This window comes from Petaurus breviceps, unplaced genomic scaffold (assembly GCF_028583685.1).
Source record: "Petaurus breviceps papuanus isolate PSGF00001 unplaced genomic scaffold, PetGlider_PUasm1.0 189, whole genome shotgun sequence".
Classification (NCBI taxonomy): domain Eukaryota; kingdom Metazoa; phylum Chordata; class Mammalia; order Diprotodontia; family Petauridae; genus Petaurus; species Petaurus breviceps.
Window position 1 is genome coordinate 11209067 of NW_027185809.1, and position 23122 is coordinate 11232188.

At 38.5% G+C, this 23122-nt stretch overlaps 1 protein-coding gene across 1 annotated transcript in view; it reads right to left on the reverse strand.

Annotated features, from left to right (window-relative positions):
• Positions 1 to 23122, reverse strand: part of SPOCK1 (SPARC (osteonectin), cwcv and kazal like domains proteoglycan 1) — an 875982-nt gene that overhangs the window by 237150 nt on the left and 615710 nt on the right. Inside the window, exon 5 of the mRNA XM_069091897.1 lies at positions 16998 to 17133. Within this exon, the coding sequence (XP_068947998.1) occupies positions 16998 to 17133 (136 nt within the window). The remainder of the gene's footprint in view (positions 1 to 16997; positions 17134 to 23122) is intronic.

Consider the following 23122-nt stretch of genomic DNA (forward strand, 5'->3'; position numbering starts at 1 on the left):
AGATAGATAGATAGATAGATAGATAGATAGATAGATAGATAGATAGATAGATAGATAGATGGACGTACGGACGGATGGATGGATGGATGGATATAAAGACATAAAATGGCTCAAGTCTTGAGGGACACTGGATTTCCACATTTGTGGAAATAGGAGGATGGCTATGTTTGGATGATCACTCAATTCTTATATCTTTAAGAAGGGTATAGAGCTTAGAATTATGGGTTTTCTATTGTAAATTAGATATTTGATACTTGGGTCCTCTGACTCCAAATCTAGCCTTCTTTCCATTGGTCCATGTAGATAAAGAACCCCTAATACAAAAACTTAACTTTTCTTTTCAGCTAGAGTCTCATACTACTGCAGCTTCTAATTCTCTTTATAGTTCTCCTTCACAAAAGCTGTGTTCAGAAAAGTTTTGACTCTCTGTCATCAATAACTTTTAATGAGAACTTGTATAACTTTACCCTTCCACAAATATAGTTATCAGTGTAGCTGAAGGTTTGCTTCTTGGAGAGTTGTCCTTGATAAAACCCAATAAAAGAGGTCTGCAGAATACCGAAAAATCCCATGGTACATTTCCTTCAGCAATGCCTGGAATATTAGTCTCTTGGTTCCATACATTGTTTATAAGGATTTTGAAATGTAGTCCATTTATTTTAGAATAAAAAAAATCACCTTATTCTATGAATGTGAAAACATTATTAAAGCTGTTTTCCTCAGTATGAAGTTATGGTGACAATTTAGTACTACCCCTAGCTAATAGCCTCTCACAATAGTCTTTTTTTCCCTGCTAGTCCTAACCCAAGGCCTATAAAATTATATTAGTTTCTTATAGCATTTCCCATAGTCAGTGTTCAACAAACTTGGATCTCTTGACAAATGGTATATGAAGAGCCTGACATTGCTTAAAATCAAAGAATCTTTAGATTTAAACTCTTTAGAAAAGATTTGAGAAATGCTCTATATCAACCTCCTACCAAATAGATTAATACTGTCGGAAGCTTGCAAGTTTTTGTCATATGTATCAGGAACTTGTCATGCATTTTCTCCACTGAGTCAGAAAGTCTCTGTATATCCCCATATCAGTACTGCTTTCATTTTCTCCCATTTTGATCCTTCCACAAATGCCATTGTTTCCCTCTAGTTTTAGGATTTATACATAGGTATGTACTTTCAAAATCTATGTAAAAAATGAATCAAGTAACAAAGACCTAGACAGTTCATATATACTGGAGATATATAGATAGACATAAAATACCTTACCCTACATGCCTCCAGGGACACTTGATTTCCATATTTGTGGGAAGCAAGAGAATGGCCATGGTTCAGTGATCACTCCTTCACACTCCTATATATGGCTTGGAAATATGTCCATGGATGGTAAGGTAGATATTTGAAATCTAAGAGATTTTTGCTTTGGATTTCAGTATAAAAGTTAATTTTCCTGTCCACTCCAAGGGGAAAATTATTCTACTACAGATCTGGACAATGGCAATTAGCTTATTGCACAAAAGGCAATTAAACATACTAAGCAAACATATGTATCAAAGAAAATAAATAAAAGAGTAATGAGGAAGCTAGCTTTGCAACCTAGGATCTACATAAAATCTCAGCTCAATCAGGTAGAAAAACAATCTCACACAAGGATCTACTTTTAGAAGTCTCTAGGAGTAAAGGTGCTGGGAAACAAGGGATATGTTTGGGTGTGAGATTTTTTCCATATGTCTATGACTCCAGGCTCCCCTTTCACCAAAGTCTGAAACTTTGCATCCTTTTTCCCCATCTCTTTCTGCTCTCTTTCAGGGATCTCTTAGCCAATCAAGAGCTTTCAATGAAGAAGCATCAGGAGACAGTCCTTCAGGAGACCATCAAAACTGCTTGGAGTACAATGCTACTTTGGTGTCCTTTTTGCCATGTCTGTTTCTTTGAAACACAGTAGACCCTTCTATTCAATTAATCTTAACATGCATTTCATAAGTGCTTACTCTGTGGATTGTCCTAGGCACTGGCAATATGAAAAAATGAAAAACTTGTAATATTTCGACCTTTATGAGTCTTGAATTTACTGAGGGGAGGGAAATGACTTATACAAAATTTTATATGGTCCAGTCACAAATCCCACTCCAGCAAATTTGGGTGATAACTATATAGATCTTTCCCTGTTCTAAAATAAATTCATTTTGTTTGTTATGTACATTCTACACTTTGCTACACAGTTGAAACATTTGTTCCTAAGCATTTTCCCAAATATATTTCTCTTCAGTGTAAATTCCTTGGGAAAAGGGGAACAGGAAAGGGCAGAGGGGAGTAGGAGTGAGAGGGGAAGAGAGAGACAGAGAGACAGAAAGAGACAGTGAGAGAGAGAGAGAGAGAGAGAGAGAGAGAGAGAGAGAGAGAGAGAGAGAGAGAGAGAGAGAGAGAGAGAGAGAGAGAGAGAGAGAGAATGAGAAGATGTGATATGTGTGTGGTTCTGTTTTGTTTTCTATATCTCCAGTGTCGACAATAGTACCATAAGATTATAGGGTCATAGATTTAAGATAGGAAGGGATCTTAGAGTCTATGTCATACAAACTCCTTGTTTTGTAGGCGTTTAATAAAAGTTTGTTGAATTGACTCTTAGGAATTTCTTGACACTTCCAATAATGTTATTCTACCTTCTACCTTTTTTCTTCTATGCTTAATCTAGTAGTATGTCAACAAAAAGGAAACTGGAGAGGGGTAGGTGGGAAGGGAAGCAAAATGAAAGTGTCATGATCATGAACTTAATTAAAGTTGTTTGTAATGATTTAATTAGATTTACAGAGTGGTATCCAATTATATGCATAATTATTACAGGCATGTGCCTTTCAGGGTTTTAAGGGATTGTAATGCATGGGCTCTTGTGCTTTGTAATTTCTCATGATCCTTATTTTCATTTCCTGATGAGGTGAGTATGAGCATCATGTAATTGCTTTATCAAATGGCTTAATTATGCATTCAACAAAACTGACAATGAGGTTATTCCTCCTAATGTGTCTGTAACAGAACACTAACTAATTATGTGGCATTCTGCACAGGGTATTCCAGAGAAACTAAGGAAAGCACAGTCTTCAAATCTGTGTTAAGTGCATGTTTGTGTACAGGGCATTGAAATAATCAGTAAAATAATTAGTCAAATTGCTTCCTTCTGCTCTAACTTCATAACTAATCTCCTCTTTAAGGAACCTGGTAGAAAACCTGCAGTTGCTTTTGTCTACTTCCATATGAAATCTACAGATATTGAAAATGTCAGAAGAGTCACTTTGCCTTTGGAAGAAGGAAAAGGGAGCTGGCCTGCAATAGGAAGAAGGTAGTGGGGCTCACCCAGAGTTAAGGTCTGGTAAGACATAAGCATGTGATCCAGGGCAGGGGACACTGAATAGTTTAACAGGTCAAGACTACACATAAAGGATTTGAGGTTGAATCAATTATTTAGCAGGAATATAGAGTAAAATTATCTGAGTAATTTTATTTCTAAGTATTCTCCACTTATTTTGTAAGGTTATCAAGAGACCAAGTATTAATACCACCCCACTCCCCAAAGAGTAGTAAAACTACTACTTCCTACCCCTCCTCCACACCCCAAGACTCTAGTACAGGGCTTGACAGCAAGTGGCCCCAGAGCTGGCACACAGGAGAGAGCCCCCGTTACTTGACTTAGTCACTGAGCTAAGACTTTCATGGAACTAAAAAATCACATGTGAAAGGAGGGAGATTTGTGTACTGCAAGAAGCAGTGTAAAATAAATAAATAAATACATAAAATTTAAAAAAAAATGAAATAAGTGTAAAAACAGTCAAGTCACAAGGTAAGGAGGCTAAGTAATTTATGGCCCCAAATAACCACTGATGTAAGACAGGTAAGTAAAAAAAGGTGAGTTGAAGTATGAATGATAAATACTGATTTACCAATTAGGGGGCTTAAATTCACCTAATTATCGTAGTCAGTTCAATTCAGGGTAATGCTCCTACCTGCTTTCAGCAACACAGCCAGCTATGGGATAACTCCCACTAATTCCAGCCTCACCAGAAGACAGAGAAGGGAAGGGAAAGTTACATGGATTTATTAAGCATTTGCCATGCACAGAGAACTGCGCTAATTGAATTACAAATATCTCATTTGATCCTCACTACGATCCTGAAGAGGTCCATGCTAGTTATACCCACATTTTACAGTTGAGGAAACTGAAGCAGATAAAGGTTGTGATTTGATCAAAGTCACCCAGCTACTTTTTCTAGGGTCATATTTGAATTCAGGTCTTCCTGTCTCAGTGCTCAGCACTCTAGCCGCTATACTACCTTGCTGCCCGGCACAATGCTACATCTCATGCAGAAGGTTTGGCTTTGACAAGAAGGACACCAAAGAAGACAATGGGGAATGACACAGAGGATTGTTTTTATTTTCTTTTTCTGTGCGCAATAGGGGAGAAGTAGCTCGTAATAGATGACCTTGATTTATTCAACAGTGCACCCTTTAGATTGTGAGTTCCTTGAGAACGGGTTCTATCTTACTTTTTCCATTTATATCTCCAATTTTTAGCACATAGTACATATTAACACATGTTTTTTCATCAATTAGTAACTTATTCATTCAGTAAGTTGAGTTGAATTTAGCATTATCCTGAATGAAAAAAATGGACATATGATCAACTCTCAGACTTTTAAGATTTTGTTATAAAACAAACCTGAATTTAATTGAAGATTTGACATATAAGAGGCAAGAGAAATATAAGGTACACATCAAAGATTGATTATAAGGAATTCATAAGGACAGACTTTAATTTATATATATAATGTATGTTTTTCTTATTAATAATTGGGTAGCTTCTAAGAAATTTTGGGGTAAACCTTAGAATTAAATGAATTTTAAAACATTTAGAAATAGCTAAAAAGAGTAATTATTTTATACAAATGAGGTGCAAAAGGGAGAATTGATGCAGAAAAATTAGATGGGGGAGGAGGGCTGGTCGTTCTGGTAACCTACTTTCATCGGGAATGGGTTTAAGAGGGAGCAATACACACGTATTTAGAAGAGTATAAAAGTCTTCTAAATTCAAAAGAAATAAAATGGTAGGGGCATAGAGAGTGAGGACAGGACACGGGAGGGGTCTTTAGAGGGGAGGGTGAGGGAATAGGTAAATACGGGGTACAGAGTGTCTTTAGATTATGGGAATGGGAGAATAGGGGAGGGATTCTTGGAGAGAGGTAGGCAAGTAACAGGAAGGCAAAGTATCAGCAGAAGTAAAGTGGAGGAGGCAGAAGGGATAGAAAACAAGAGATATTCACAAACATAAAAAGAAAAACACCAGGAGTCGAATTTGTTTGGGAAAGTATATGTGTATGTATACATACATATGTATATGTGTACGTATATATCTATAGCTATAGAGAAACATATTCCAACTTAATTGTAGCCTTCTTGGGGGAATGGGGGAGGGGGGATAAGGAAAGTAAAAAAATTGCACAGCAGAGAACAAAAGAAAACTTGCAAGAAAACCAAGATTGGAATGTTCTCAACACAATGTACATTATTGATCATACATGTTTTCTTGAAATGGAAATTTATTCTTTCATATTTTGAATCCTCTCTTATGTTGTTATGCACATGACATGCTTTTTTCTTACTTTGTATTTAAGTTCCAATATTTACGTTGATGATAAGTTTTTGTTTCTTTTCTCTATTCTGTATTTGTTTTCTGGCCTTTGAGTCTAAAATTAAAAAAAAATTAAGAGTTGAGGTCCTTTGAGAAGGAGAGAGATAGGGTTGGTGAAGGAGACAAAAAGAGAAAAGTGGTTTGGAATAACCTCTGTAGAGGTTTGGGAGACAGTCAAGCAAGGAATAAGAGCACTGTTGTGTAGCAATGAGGGTCCAGTTGAGATTAGTTAACATAAATTTGTAGTGGGTCCAGTTGAGAGAATTGTATGACTTACTTCTTCAGCAGCACTTAAATAGGGGGTAGGAAGATAAACAGTGAGAGTAAATCCCAAGGTTGTGGTCTGGCAAGGTGGGATCAGTGTTGGACAAGGGGACAAGGGGATAGTGAATGATTTGATTGGACAACCATAGGTTCAAGACTGTGAAGGAAGGAAAGTGAAGTCAGAGAAGGTATGATAGATTAAAAGAATAATGGGGGGGAGCGAAAGGACTAAGGATGAAGAATGGGCTTAGGAGAAATGAGATGTAGGGAGAAATGGAAAGATAGGATGTTATGATCAGAGAGAAGAATGTGAGAATTCTGAGTCATGAAGGTAACAGAGCCATGAGATCAAGGGTTTTATAGTTTCTGTTGGTGACTGAGATGGAAGGAAAATGTACTTTCTGAGAGTCAAGAAAATTGACGGCCTGGGAGGTTAGGGTTAGAGAGAACAACATCGGGTATTTTGAAATACTTGGTATAAAGTTATGTTTGGGATGGAGAGAAAAGTCATGACATAAAAAGGAGTAGTGAGGAGTGTGCCCATCCATCCACCTGCCCCAGTGAGTGTATCAGGAGTCAGATGAAAATGAGCACTTAGTGGTGTAGGGTTGGCCAGGCATGCAGAGTCCTCCAGAGAAGGGTATTTTCCATTATTTCTAGAAGGTGCATTTTGTGAGCAGAAGTGAGAATTTCAGAGGGAACAATGGAGCTGGAAGGCAGAAAAAGATAAGGACTATGAAGGGGTAGGGAAGAGAAGGGAAGATAGAAGTGGGGAAGGAGCAAGCAGGGATAACAAGAAAACTGGAGGAGTGCTGCCATGGATGGAGTGAGGGAATCATAAAGACCTGAGTTCAAATCTGGCTTCTGACACTAGCTGTGTGACCCTAGGGAAGTCATTTAACCTCTCTCAGACTCAATTTCTTTATCTATAAAGTTAAGATAATAATAGTACCACGGCTATTGTGAGGATAAATTAACACATGTAAAGCTCTGCAAAAATTTAAAGCACTATATAACACAATCCAATAAGCATTTATTAAGTTCCAGGAAAAAAGTATAAAAATAAAATAATACAAAAATAAGAGTAAAATAAAAAGAATAAAAAGAAAGATAGACCCTGATCTCATCAAGTTTACAATCTAAAGATTTATTATATAAGGGTTAGCAAGAACTATTATTTTTTTCCTCAGCAGAAAAAGGACTATGTATTGTACTGGTAAATGGAAGAGGAGGGGGAGAAGCTAAGAGTTTGTCTATGAGTGAAGAAACACTTGATTGGGGGTACACTTTCTCCAGGTTCCTGTGATGACTGAGTGCACACAATATCTGCTCAGGGTATGGGCCCTGGAAACACTCTCACTTTGCCACATGCCCTACCCTGGCATTCATCGGAGACTCATCTTAGCATAATCCTTTCAATGCTCCTTGCATTGTGTCTCTGACCCTGATGCAATCTCCAATTCTCTGCTACCTCTAACCTAGCCTAGCCCTTCATTGTCTGCTACCTTTGGCCACTTCCCACCCTTAACCCCATCTAGACTTCTCTGTTACCTCCTAGTCAGCCTAGACTACTTGGCCACTTGTAAGGGTTATGGGATTTAAAGATCTTCCATGCCCCATGGACGTGCTGACATAGCAGAGCGAGAGAAAGTGAAAAGCCGAGCTAACGGTCCTGCGGTTGGCAGTTGGCGGTGGTTGTGGTTGAGGTTGCAACAGCAGCAGGGGCGGGGGCAGCGCGAAGCCTTTTTTTTTTTTTTTTTGAGTTAGGACTGCTGAGGACTTTCTGCTAAGGACTCCTGCTGAGCACTGCCAGGGGCCGGAGCTGCTGGGAGCCCGCTTCCAGGACGCTGGGTGGTTGCTGTGAGTGGGGAGAGGAGGACCTTTGCCTGAGGTAGCCTGTTCTGTTTTAAAGGCTTGAGAATGTGGGTGCTTTCTACTTTATCTATCTGTGCCAATGTCATAACTACTCTGATGGCTTTCACTTTCTGGTTTTGGGACTCAGTCTTTTGGTATCTTAATAAATTTTCTGGTTTATTTCCCCAAATGGCAAACCTGACGTATTTTGTGATGGATAATTATATCAGCATATCTGTAATCTCTATAGGCATTGTGAATATGGCATTGCTGATACACCACTCCTAGATCACATCCAAATCTTCCCACATCTATCTGTATAAAAGGTCCATGATGCCTCCATTAAATTGCTCATATTCTTGAAATCTGGCTAATGGTGCTGGTTCTTAAAAGTTCCACCTACTTATATTGATGAAAAAGTAAACCTTGTCTTTGACTGAAAGAAGACTTGAGTTGAATTCTTTCAAGGCAGGACCCACATCTTTTGCCCTTGAATTTCAGGATTCCCATCACCCCTACCCTGAGGTCTAGTGCCATCAGCTTACATGGCCCACTGCACACGCAGAAGAGATAAGGAAGTAGTTTGAGGGGCCAGGCACTTCTGTCCCCATGGCTGGGTCATAAACAACTGGACCATGATAGTAGAAGGCCATGCACTTACAGAATATACCCCATAAAGAGAGCTGAGGTTCAGAGAGGAAATGCAATACACATATGTTCACACAGCATGTAAGGGAAGAAAAAAATCTAGGACTAGAATACATATCTCCTGAGGAAGGACCAGCAGCTCTGCTACTGAGTTTCCTCTTTTTTTTTTTTTTTTTCTTTTTGGGGGTAAATTGGGGTTAAGTAATTTGCCCAAGGTCACACAGGAGTAAGTGTTAAGTGTTTGAGGTTATATTTGAACTCAGGTTCTTCTGACTCCAGGTCGGTGCTCTATTCACTGTGCCACCTAGCCACCCCAACTGAATTTCCTCTAAAGGAAAGTCTGGGTACCACCTCCTAAGATTTGCCTGATACCCTAGTTGTTAATGAATGGTCACTTTTGAAATTACAATTGCATTGCTTTTGTAAATATTTTTTATTTTACTTGTGTCCATGCTATAAGCCCTCCCCCAGCACAATGTAAGCACGTTGAAGAGAGACAGTGTTTCCTTTTCTGTTCTTGTCTCCCCATGGTTTAGCACAGTGCCTTGCATACTACAGGCCCTTGATGCTTGATAAATTTAATTTACTGAATTTTGAATGTGAGCAAGTCATTTAACTTCCCTGGTTCATTCATCCATAAAATAAAAGCCTTGCACTAGATGGTCTTTTCTAGCCCTAAATTCTATGAAGACCCTGATTCTGGAAAATTACTGCCAATAAAGATTTTATTTGTTGAGGCATTAAAACGTGACCTTTATTTGGAAGCACTCATTTTAAACTATTAAGATGGCCTTTAAAGGAATTTAATCTACAATGACAAAAAGCCAAAATAAAATTTAAACTCTCTTGATGCATATGTATATGCACACACACCCAAACATTACAGATGTTTTCTTCTCAATGGCAGTGTATATGAATCTCTTCTGAGTTTAGACTTTAAGTGAACCATTTACTAATTGCTCAACAGCTATTAAAGAGTTAAACGTTGGGGGTGAAGTGGCACATGAATGCGTGTATATTTTGGGCTCCTTGGTTTCAAATTATCAGAAGATGGAGTTAGGCCAGAAGAGAAAGTGAATGCTTTGCTGAATTTCCCAGCTTCTTAGAAGATCTCTTGCTGCTAGCCCAAAAAAGACACCTGATTTTCAAACAGGTTGGTACTACTCAAGAGGAGGAATAAGGAACAGAGAGAAGAAGTTGCCCTTAACTGGACCAGGGGGATTAAGAGAGTGAAGGATCTGAGAGCAACTGGTTTTGCTTTCTCTTTTGTTTTGTTTATTTGTTTCCCCTGCAGATTTTCAGAAATAAGAAACCCTGAGCCTCTGGAAGCAGAGAAAAAGATTCAGATTCCCCACACGGAAGCCTACCTCTGAAGGATTATAGCTTTGGAGCCAGGAGAAACTTTCGAGATTCTCTAGCCCAAACCTCTCATTTTAAAGATAAGGAAATTAAAGTCCAGAGATGAAAGGTGATCTGACCAAGGTCACACAATTAACTATCTTTCCATGAAACCGGGCTACATAGCCTTTAATGTTACTTGATAAGGTCTAAATTTAAGAGTTATTTCTTAATTCATTTCAAGAATAATTTATACAATTAGGGAGTGCAATTCAATTCAATTCAACAAACATTTTTCTGTTTAAATTTGAGCAGTTATGGTTTCAAGACAATGATAGGAGACTGAAGGAATCAGAATAAGGAAAGAGGTGTGACAGAATGAGATGGAGTCATGGAGTCCTTTCTATGGGAACAGCTGATTAGGGAAGAGACCTTAGAGGTAATGACTGACTCACAAGCCAAGTATACCTAAGGGAGAAAAGATCTGCCCTTTAGTGTGGTCCTGTGAAAAGAACACTAGCGCTGGGGTCAAAGGTTCAGTTCAGTGTTTTTTAGTCATGGCTGACTCTTTGTGACCCATTTGGGGTTTTCTTAGCAAAGATACTGAAGTGGTTTGCCATTTCCTTCTCCAGCTCATTTTACAGATGAGGAAACTGAGGCAAATAGTTAAGCGGCTTCTCCAGGGTCACACTGCTAGTAAATATCTGAGGCCAGATTTGAACTGAGAAAGATGAGTCTTCCTGACTTCAAGCCCAGCACTCTATCCACTGTACCACCTAGGCTCAAAGGACATAGATTCAAATTCGAATTCAAATCCTACCTCTGATCCTTACTACTTGTATAACCTTGAGCAAGTCACTTACCCTTTAGTTTCCTCATATATAAATTGAGGGGACGGGACTAGATGACCTCTAAAATCCCTTGCAATTCAACAGCCTAATGCCAAGATTGGAAATAACCTTCTCTGCTCCACTCAATAATTGAAATAAGCTCTAGTGATCACTACAGTGCATGGTACAGCAGGCTTCCTGGTCAGAGAATAACTATCTGAAGGGTCATGTCTTCAGTTCACTTTTACCAAGTGTTTATCAAACTTCCAATAGCCTTGTGTGTGAATAAGGTCCCTTCAGCTCAAGGGGACTATTGTATCTTAGCTACTTCAGAAACATAAAACTGAGGAAAAAAAGTCATAGGGAATTTAATTATACAGCTGACACCATCAAGGTGTGGGTTTGAAAGTGTTGATTGAAACATGATAGATGACACATGAATCAAAATGTCGATTTGGGAAGGCACTGTAGGAGAACCCCATAACAGACTGAAGAGGGGAATTTCACACACATATGGATGGAATGTTCCCTTTGAGTGTTAGTGGTTTCATTCCTCTTAGAAAAGGAAAACGACATCTTTCAGAAGATCCTTCAAGGTAGAAGGCAGAGATCAAAACCCTAGACCTTACCAGGCATCCTTTCAGTTTTTTAACAAATCTTAAAGAGAGAAACCAGCTGAAATAATTTAGTATAGAGAGCACAGGAATGGAAGTTGGGAGACAGGGTTCTAGTCCTTAACTGCCACTGATTTCCTATGAGTCTACGGAACTTCTCTGAACCTTCATTTCATTACGTATAAAATGAGGGAGAGGGTTTTTTGCAAGTTCAAATGAATCAAGACAGGTAACAGTGCTTTAAATTCTTTGGACAAGTAATAACAACAGCAATGATTATTTTTATGGTAACTCAGCTTGATAAAGTGCTTTAAGATTTACAAAGGGATTCATGAACACCGTATAACGTAGCTAGGTAGAAGACAGGAAAATTGAGAGAACGTTGCTATTATTTTGCACACCAACAATGTTTATGAAGTCAGGGTGATTTTCAGCACTCCTGGGGCCAGAGTGAATTTGGGTGGAGGTGCTTCATGATTTTTATTTCCTTTTTTTTTTCTCAAGGCAATTAGGGTTGTGACTTGCCCATGGTCACACAGCCAGTAAGTATCTGAGGCTGCATTTGAACTCAGGCCCTCTTCAGCTGAGTACATCCAGGGCTGTTACTCTATTCTCTGTGTCACTTAGCTGTCTCTCTTCAAGATTTTTTAAATTACCTTTTACTCTAAGGAAGCTATTAGAAAAGAATGGGACAAGGGATCATCCCTCGAACTGAGACACTCAAGGCCCTAGGTGCCTGGAACATTGATCCCCAAAACCGAAGTTCACCAATAATAGACCAAAGTGTGACTGTAGGAAAAAGCTTTATGACAACAACCTTGACCAGGGGAACAGGGATCTGTTAAGTTCTTAGGGATAGGAAATTACTGCAAAAGGGGACTTGTTGCCAACCTGCACAGCTCATTCCTGGCTCATAAATGAGAAACACCGATCGAAGCTGCTATACCAGGGATCATGAGTGGTCAGCAGCATAATTTTCTGAATTCTTGGACAGTAATGGGAAAATTAAGAAGACAGAGTGGCTTAAGGGGAAAGATAATGAGCTCAGGTTTGGACATGCTGAGTTTGAGATGTCTATGGGCATCCATTTTGAGATGCCCAATATGTCGATTGCAGATGTGTCAAGAGAGAGGTGGGAATGGAAAAATAGATCTGAGAATCATCTGCATAGCTGATGGGATTACCAAAAGAAACAATACCAAGGGAGAAGGGAAGAGGGCCTGGGACAGAGTTTGAGGGAGATCCATATTAAAGGGTTATATGGGGGATACCCAATATCAAGGACTAGCAGACACAGCCTGGATGAAGGTCCATTAAAGGATACAGAGTAGGAACAGTCAGACAGATAGGAAGTAAGCTAGGAAAAGGTGACTATTTACAGCAGCTCTCTTTGTAGTGTCAAAAAAACTGGAAAATAAAAGGATGTTCATCATCTGAGAATTAGCTGAACCAATTATGGTGTATGAATATAATAGAATGTTATTGTGTCTTAGGAAGTGATGAAAAGAATGACTTCAGAGAAACCTGGGAAAAATTATATAAACTGATGAAGACTAAAGTTTATACAAAAGAACTTACACAGTTCTGTAAAGAGAAATAATTGTAATTATTGTACAATATTGTAAAGAGAAATAATTTTTAGAGATTTAATAACTCTAATGCAATGACCAAACTCATTCCAGAGTTTCAATGACACAATCTCATTCCAGAGAACTGATAATGAAGTATACTACCCACCTTCTGGTATATATATATATATATATATATATGTGTGTGTGTGTGTGTGTGTGTGTGTATAAATATGTACATATATATGTATATGTTAATGTATATTGGGAATTTGTTATACTTGACTCTACATGAATTTTGAGTTTTATTTTTTCTTTTCTTTTTTCCCAATGAGGGAAGATGGGAAGAAATGAAAATAAATCCTTGTTAGTTGAAAAAATTTAAATTTAATATTATTTATAGAAAAACAACAGGGGTGGCTCGGTGGTGCAGTGAATAGAGTGCCGGCCCTGGAGTCAGGAAGACCTGAGTTAGGATCTGACCTCACACACTTAACACACACACACACACACACACACACACACACACACACACACAAAACCTAGCTGTGTGACCTTGGGCAAGTCATTTAACCCCAACTGCCCTCCAAAAGAAAACAAAGGGAAACAACATACACCACCTTATTCTAAAATGGTGGAGTCTTTTCAGAAAGTAATAACGTCCAAAAGGAATCATTTAATCTAACCCATACATTTTAAATATTGGAGAACTAAAGCACAGAGAAAAGAAATGTGCTGACCAAGGTCACACAAGATGTTAATGGCAGAACTGGTATAGACTCTGCCCCCAAATTTATGTTCGTTCTTGTTGCATTTTGAATCAATCAATCGAGTATTTATAAAGCAAGGCACTGGGGAATTCAAGGACAAAAATGAAACAGTCTGTGCCCTGAAGAAGTTTACGTTACATGGGGGAATCAGTAGGTACATATGTAAATGTACACAGATATAAACAAAGCAAATGTGAGATAATTTCACTGGGAATGCAAGGAGATATTAGTACCTAAGGGGGATCAGTAAAAATTCATATAGAAGGTTACATTTGAACTGGGCCTAGAAAGAAGCTTTTCATCGAAAATACAAGGGCCCTTGTCCACTTCTCCTTATGTATCTCCCATCATGCTTCATATGAGACTGCATATAGTGAGGATCAATACATGTGGCTGAATATCTACGTTTCAGTATGGGGAAGGCAGCCCACAACAGCAAAGAGATGAGAGACTGGTCATAGGATCAAGACCTCAAAGGGCATCTAGTATAGCATGTCATCTCTGAAAGCTAAGGGAGTTGTCCAAGGCCACACAGCTAGTGGGTTATCAGAGTCAGCATTTTAACTCACGTCCATTTGAGTCAGTTTCTATTTCCACTGCACCAGAGAGGTATAATGTCAAATCTGAAGAACAGCAAGAAGGCCAGTTTGGTTAGACTATAACATATGGGCAAGGAAATAATATGAAATAAGCTTGGAAATGTAGGCTGGATGAGTGTTATGAGGGATTTTAAATGTCAAATAGAAAAGTTTTTATTTGATCCTAGAAGCTACAGGGAGTGGGTAGAGCTTAGTGAAAAGAAACATAAAATGATCAAATCTATGTTTTAGGAATAACACTTTTGAAAAAGAATCATGAAAGATCATCAGATCATAGACCGCTGAGGGAGAATTTAAAGGTAATCTCATTTAACCCTTTCATTTTATAGATTAGGAGCTTGAGACATGATTAGGGAAATGAGTCATACAAGTATACCACCTGTCAGTGGCAGGTCCAGGATTCAAATGCAGATCTCATTCCACATTCAGCATTCTCTTCCTTACCAGGATAGCTGAGTCCTTATAGAAGCCCACTTTGAGCAAGTTCAAACTTTTCTTAGAAAAACTCCTTGCCTAGTACCTAGCTAAACTCAGGGATCCTTAGACAATTGATAATAGACACTGAGGGTTACAACAGTTCGCTTGTGGGCCCAGAAAGGAGAGGTTTTGCAGTCTAAAAAAAGCGACAACAGAGACAAGGGCATAGTTATCAAGAATATTTATAACAGGAAGCTACTAGATTGTTCCACTCAACCCTGGTCTATCCCCTTGACTGAGGCATGTTCCACACCACTTGTCCAGAGAAAACTGTATAAAATTGAGAAAGGAAGCTTTAATTAGTGGTCACTGAAATTTTCTTCTTTCATATAATTTTGGCTGGTGGGCAGCGATGACTATGGTAGCCAGGTGAAATCATACCATGGGACTACCACATATGATTCTGTGATGTTGGAGATGTGAACTATTAACGCTGCAGAGAGAGGAACCATCTTTTTCATTACTCAGTTGAGTCCTGGAAGCATAACAAGACTCCTGATAAAATCCAAGGCCAAGTCCCACCCCTTCATTTTATGGAACTGCTCTTTTGTCAGATATATGTGAAAATCAAGAATAGCAAAGTAATAACTAAAGGTTTCCCTTTTAGAAAATATATGATCTATGCAACATGAAATCAATAATGAGAAGATGCAGCAACAGAATTATATTACCATTTGCAGGCTAAGTTGGCAGTAAGGATTCTCCAAAGGCCTATATGGCTAACCAATAGATAGGAAGGTTATGGCCCAGCAGTATTTCCTTAACTTTTGACATGTTGCTTGGAACATGGAGGGGGGAGCAGGGGAAGGACAGAGAGAAGGGGCTAGAGAGCAGGGCTGGGAGAAGTGAGATATACAACCTGTTCAAAGAAACCTAGAGAAGTTTGATGGCAATTGTATGCTAGGAGTTTCTAGAATGGTGCAAAGGCCAACTTACCACCAGGACTAGCCGTGTGCCGCCCCCTTCCCTTGATGTGAGCACCTCTGCTTGCTACTTTGAGAGATAGCACACTCTAGTTGGACTTGGGCTTAGAAGGCCTAAGTTATAATAATGAATCTTACATTAATTAGTCCTGTGCCTGATTAAGTTCCTTAAATTCAAACTCCAAGTCTCTTCATCTATTAATTAAGTAACAGCAAATCCTTAAACTATGCATATTAAGATATTGTTGTAAGGGAAATGTTTTGCAAATCTTAGAATGCTACAGAAATGTGAGTTGTTATTATACTGAGTTATGTTGTAGACCCACATGCTAGGATATCTCATCCAAAACACAAGGGTCCTTGTCTGCTTTTGTTTGTGAAACACACATGTTTCATACGAGACTCTGAACACAGTGACGATCAATACATGTGACTGAATATCTATATTTATATGTAATATGTATGTGTATATATGCATTATATATAATATATACTTAAAATTGATAAATTTTGTTTGTCTTTTACAACACAATATTGTATACTCTCTCCACTCCCACTGAATTATCATTATGAGGTAAAACATTTAAAGATAAGCGATGAATAGAGCAACTAATAAATACCCCCTTTCCTAGACCAAGCTCCCTCTCCTTCAACATCCATGGATTCTCTGACTTCTTCCACTACCATAGAGAGGCTCTTATCTGTGGTTACCAACTTTCTGACAGAGAAAAAGAAAAGGAAGTTCAAAGATTTAAAAGAATATCTGTGGATCCTACTGCCCCATCATGTTCTTAACCAATTTGTCTTTGTTTTTTTTTTTTTCCCTTAAAACCAAAAATGTGGTCCTATAAATGATGGCAGCATCTTAAACTCAAGGAGAAATGTCCCATTTTTTGGTGGGTCATATTCCCATTTTCAACAGACCAGCAGCACAGGCTAGAAATCCTGATCCACAGCAATCAGACTGCCTCTTTCCCATTACATAAATGGCTCTGAAACTCTACTTCGTCCCTGAAGCCTTTCTGGCTCAATCAAAGAATTGCTCACATCCATTCATGGATTAATAATTATGTTTAATTTTTCTGATCTGCCCTACTGAAAAAATTATCCCCTCCCTTTGTCCCCTGTCACTCAAAGGCACTGATGCTTTGGCCTAAGTGAAGTAACATTGTCATCTGGCCTACCAATCTGTCTTGTGCAGGGTTATTCACATTTGTCTGTCTGTCATACACTGACATATAAGATTCAAGGATGGCATATGTGTGTCCACATGTCTATGTCCGCGTGTGTGTGTGTGTGTGTGTGTTTATTGACAAGGGTACATGTGGAGTGGAGAGGTTCTTTGGTTCAGTCCAAATGCTGCGAAGCACTTTAGAGGAAGCTTATGGAAGATAACAATGATGATGGAGAAGACCTATAAAGAACAAAGGACGTTTACCTTGGAGGTGTAGGTGTGGCCATCCGAGCCGCAGACAAGGCTGTTGTGTGCAGAAGCTGTGCAAGGTTTGCACTTGACTACATTTGAAGTTCCAGTCCAGTGTTTGTGGGCGATGTTCCCCTTCTTTTGCCTAAGACTATGAAGCAGAGACACACACACACACACACACACATACAAAAGGGGAAAAAATTAGCCAAGATAGCTAATAACCAAATAGCCCAGAGTTTTTCTTTGATGGATTATGGGTGTGGAAGACACTTATAACAATAAGGCCTAGAACCCCACTATTCAAAGGTGTTTGTTTTTAATCAAGCAAACCCCTCCCCTTCTCATCTGCTCTCAACTATTCTTCCTGTCACCCTGAGGAAAAGCCAAGGTAGAGTAGACGTAGATTAGGGCACCTGTAGTCAACAATTTGAAAATGACTTCCTAAGAACTAGATTACCAAGCTGTCACTCCAGTGGGGCAACAGCATCATGAAAAGGGGTGGTCACTTGATCTTCTGATCTGTCTGCAGTCCCACAGACTGCTTGTGAGAGGGCCACATTTCTACCATCTCACAGGGACAGGAGAGATGTTAGACTTTGTAAGTATTAATGATACAAAAACATGTAATCGACTCAAGAGCCCACTGGCCATTGAATAATTAGGGTGCTCAACTACTTATGCTTGACCAAGATAGGAGGACATCTTTTTAATTTATTTTTTGCAAGTGTCATCATCAAACAACAAGAATTCATTAAGAATCTACTAGGTGCCATCACTGTGCTAGTTGCTAGGGAAACAAATAAAATAAATGAAATAATTCTTGCACAAGAAGCTTACATTCTGGGGGTGGAAGGGTAGGTAGTGAGGAGGGCAGACAAATAGCATCTGCCATATAGAGACACAATTAAGATTTTCAAAACACTTTCCATTTGATCCTCATGATAATTCTGAGACAGATGATATTATTATCTACATTTTTTTAAATGAGGAAACAAAGTCTTCAAGTGGTCACACAGGGTTATGCAGCTAGTAAACATCAGGGCAGGATTTAAATTCAGTTCTTTCTGACTCCAAGTCCATGGTGTTTCCATTATACCACCATATGTTCAACCTGAATTGAGGTATCACAGGACTGAAGAGTGGGTGAGGCTGGGTGACCCTTGAGGTCCTTTCCATTTCTAAATCCTAAGAAACCATCTCATTCAATCCTTTCATTTTACAGATTCAGAAGCTAAGGGTCTGAAAGATTATTCGATTTACCCATGGTGACCTAGGAAGTTGCAAAGCCAGGATTCAAACCTAGGCCTTATAACTTCAAATCCAGCCTTCCTTCCACCATATCACACAAAGGCCAAGATGCGCATCTCCACTTCTGAAGCTGAAGAAACTGATAAGCAGTCCTTTTTTCTCTGTCCTCTAAGCACAGCACAAAGCCTATCTCAGAGTGGTGTAGATAGAAATGCATTCCTAAATACAACTGAATGACTTTATCACAGCTGTAGAAAAGTATCTCTGGATACATTTTTAAAGCAATTTCATTCCAGGTTGCAATTTGCCAACCGATAAAGACTCCAAGGTAATGTCACTTTCAAGCGTTAAAATAATCAAAATTCTATTCTTTCATTTCAGCTCAAGTTTTCTCCAATTCTAACCTTTGTCATAATGATGCATAGGGCTATTAGGATGGCTTGTGTCCACAGAAGGAACCCCATCACAGTATCACAGACCAGTAAAATAAAAGCCTGTGGTCAAAGCTGTCATTTCTCTCTTATCAGGAAGCCACTCTCCCAACAAACCACATTTTGTAACTCAAGTAGCTTTCAGAGTGAATTCAGCTCTAAGGATAAATATTACTAGGCCAATCATAAATCCCACAGAGAGAGCCCTCATTGAGGTTTGCTCACATGAAATGATTATACAGAATAGACACCTGCTCCAATACACTGGGGGTACAGGGCACTGAATTCCTAATAGCATCTCAAAAAATTATTTTGTCTTTAATATATATTTTACATTGCCTCCTTCCAGCACCTAGAGCAGGCGTCTGTATATAATAGGCATTTAAAATAAATGTTTATTAAATTACAGTGAATCCAGCTACTTAACTATCCTTGGTAATTCCATAAATTATCAAATGGCATCTAACTACCTAGTACCTTTTTGGAAGGGAGAAAAGGACATTCCATTATACCTTTTCCACCATCAGCTAAAGCCAAGAAAGTAGGCCCTAAAGAGACATACTGATTTGACCAAAGAAACAGCTTTCTGCTTAACAGGGCAGCCCTCTATTTATTCAAAACTATTTTATCCTTAGAGAGCAAGGGGGAACCCCTCAGGCCTGGACCAGATTGACTAAAATGATAGATAGCTAGAGAGGATGTGGAAAAATTGGGACACTAATTCATTGTTTGTGGAAATGTAAAATGATCCAATCATTTTGGAGAACAATCTGTAATTATGTCCAAAGAGTTATTGGACACAATAAGAGAATAATGAATACAGTAACGGCAATATTGTTTTTAGAATGACTTTGAGCCAATAGGTTATTTTGTCTATTATAAATACCCAAATTAACTATAAAGGACTTATGAAGAAAGATCTTATCTGCATTCAGAGAAAGAACTGATAAAGAGAAGTATATACAGAATAATTTTACATATACATACCAATTTGTATCTAATGGTAGCTATCCCTGGTGTGGTAGGGAAGAAAAAAAAAAACTGCTTGATAATTTTGTTGTATGTTTGAAAGGAATAGCAAGTTGTACATACTAGATTTGCAGTTTTCTGCATCTTTTTTATTGTACTATATTATGGAAATGCTTGTTTTAGTCTACAAATGTAAAATTAAATTTAAAAAAGAGTTTGGAGTGTTAACATAAGACTTTTTGCTCTCAATTGGGAAGACTTAAGGAGTTGGCATGAGAGCTAGCATTTGACCAGGTTTGACTGGAGGTATTAAGCAGAGGTTCAAGATACAGATCTTTTGAATTCTTTTCCTCTAGACCTCACTCTTTGTAATTATGCAGAAAAATAGATGTTTCTTGTTTCTGTTTTCTTATACCTGTCTTCTCTATCTGAAAAAACAATGAAGCAGAGGTGTGGGGCTCTGGTCCTCTCTATCTTGCCACCTTTTCCCTAAGATGTTGGCACAGTACAGAGCATTAACACTCCTTTGGAGGCAGTTGTGGATGTAAAGCTTCTCCTGTGGAAATACAACGAGTAATATCAGTCTTTCCTCTCCTTTTTCATCTCCCTGTAAAAAATCTGAGAAGTCCAATGATTTTTAGTCAAATTAGGTCCAACAATGTCTAAGATGAATATTCATTGCCAACATTCTTTAAATAATAATTTTGTCATATTTTTAAGATAGTTAAGGATGATGATATATACCCTTTACACTTCTTCCCTGGCATGTGTGACTGGAAAAGGAGGTGAACTTGTCATGTAGCAAGAGTAAAGGATAACTAATGAACAGTTCATATGATCTACTAGCATATACAGTGTTTTTAAAAAAAAATCAAGAAAAGATAGATGGACTCCTTTCCCTATGATAGTGTAATGACAAGCACAGAAGTAGTTCACACCCTGTTTCAGCTACTGAATTAACACCTTGTTTCAGTTCAAGTTTCTTTTGAGCCTTGTGTCAAGTCTGTTAAGAAACAGAAAGTGTGTCAACACCAATTGCCCTCCAAAAAGCAAAAAGAAAAAAAAAAAGAAACAGAAAGTGTGAACGGCACAACTTGTGAACCCTAGAACTGATTAACTCCTGCAACAGGGAGGGGAGGAGCTAATGACCATATAGGACAATTTCCAGGCTAGAGACAGCAGAACTGAGAAGAGGACTCTTGTGGTGGCAGAGTCAAGAAGGAGAAAACTTGTGGTATCCCAGAACTCTGTCTGCTCTGTCTATGTTGATGTTTGTTTTTGATGCTTTGTACAGAAGCCCTGGGACCTTACTGGAAGCCCTGAAAGAGGGTTTTATGGTTGAATGTTTACAGAAGTCCTAGAGGATGGTTTTGGAGGTCCTGGGAGTTTACTGATGATTTGTGCTGCTCTCTTGGACCTTGTCTGTGGGTCTGTGTTGATTTCTTTGTTGATGATTTGTGTTGAGTTCTCAGACCTTGTTGGTGGGTCTGAGTTGATTTCACAGGCAGATTGATTGATGACGGTGCTCGCAATGTGTATGAATATTATTGTGGCTCTGTGAAGCTTTGTCTCCCCAGAAACAGAAACTGTGAAGGATTTGAGGTGGACTGGTCACTGTGAACTTTAATACGTAACAGGAACTGGACAAGGAGCTGGACAAGGAACTGGGAGCTGCTTGCCTTTGTACCCAGGTGACAGTTGGAGCTGGGACCATGGAAGCTGAGAGCCAGACTCAAGTCAAGCTGAAAGAAGACTTTACTTGGATACTGTGTACTGACTGAGAAGATTATGATTTACTATGACCTAGGGGTGAAGAACTTTGACTTTTGTACTTGATGATTGAATTAAGGATTTTGTGTTAACTAAATGAATGTACTTTGTTTTAAAACTATGTGACCACTTTGGTGAAAACTATGTGGACATTTGAGTGATAAGTTGTTGAGTTGTGACACGGTAAATACTGCATTTTGATTTTCTGTGATAAGCTGTAACACTGGGATTGCTGTACCTTGATTTTCTGTAAATGTTCTGCTCTTTTTTTGTTATTGAATAAATGGAGAGTTCACTATACTATGTAATTAGAACCTTGAAAGCTGTTCACAGCAGAAGTCCTCTGGAAAGCTGCTCATGCTTGGCTTTACAGATAGACATGCACAAGCATATAGCCAAAAGTTAAACAGAATGAGAAAACATGATGTATATTCACTTCAAAGAAATAACAGACCCAACAAAATACTTTTTAGAATTTTAAGGATTATCTAGCTGTGTAACCTTGAGCAAGTTACTTAACCCCAATTGCTTAAAAAAAAAGAATGTTAAGGATTTTATCCTCAAAAAATAAAAGTCATTTTTGGGTTTTAGAGCCAGGAACTCCTATGAGTAGATAGTGTGCTTGGTAATGCCCATGAAATACCTCTCTTGAGTAAAATTGTGTGTTTATTAGTGGGCCTCCAGAGTTCTGATCCTCAACAAGTATGGGGTATAGTAGGCTCCCTACTTTCATTCCTCTGCCACCAAAATGGTTTCTAATTAAACTCAATAAATGATTTTCTAGTGGTTATTATGAAGATAATAATCACAGGTCCACTGCTAATATGTCTAAGCTGAAGGAACATTTCAACCTTCTTTCCTCTATTTGAATGATTCCACCTTGTTATGAATAAAATACTTCTTGTCCACCCTCCTCTTTCCACTTAGAATTCCAGGTACCAGAAAACTCCAGAGACCATTCAATACTACATTTTAAAAGTGGGAAAATAAACCAATAAGGTAGGTGAGGAAACCAGCAACCAGTCTCTGATTTATTTCTTCCTTACCTTAACTTCATCTCTCTGATGAGCATATGATCAATCCCCAGAAGTTACTTTTCCATGATGATACTAATTCCTTGGCTCAGTGGGAATTTGCCTGTTACCGTATAAGTATTGGAGATCCTGGTGATATGAAAATTGCCCATTTGAACATTATTTCTAAATCTTTTGAAAAACTGAGTTGAAAATATCACCCACTACCATAGAATAATAGGATTGAAGACTGAAAGGCACCTTCGAAATCATCTAGTTCAATCCCTTCACTTTATCATTATAGAAGGTGGGGCTAAGAAGAGTGAGTGATATGTACAATGTCAGATGGTCATGGTCTCCATTTTGCAGATGAAGCTCAGGGAGGTTGTGACTTTCCCAGAATTATGTAAGTCTCAAATTTCTTCTACTCTAAATATTGTTGCTCCAAAGGACTTACCAGCCTCCTCTGTCTCTCATTAATTGGACAAAAATAGGTCCCTGCCCAAGCATCACTTAATGATTATTTTGGGGGCCCAGATAGCTCAGAGTAAAGGCAAATATTAATTATTTCTCTTTCTGCTAGCAGCCCTGAAGGTCTTCCCCTTCCAGTTTGATTTTTTTTTTTATTTTAAAGGGGCCAGCCCTTGACTCACTTCTTAAAGAGACCTAATCACTGAATGAGTGTTGCCTCAGGCAAAGTGAGATC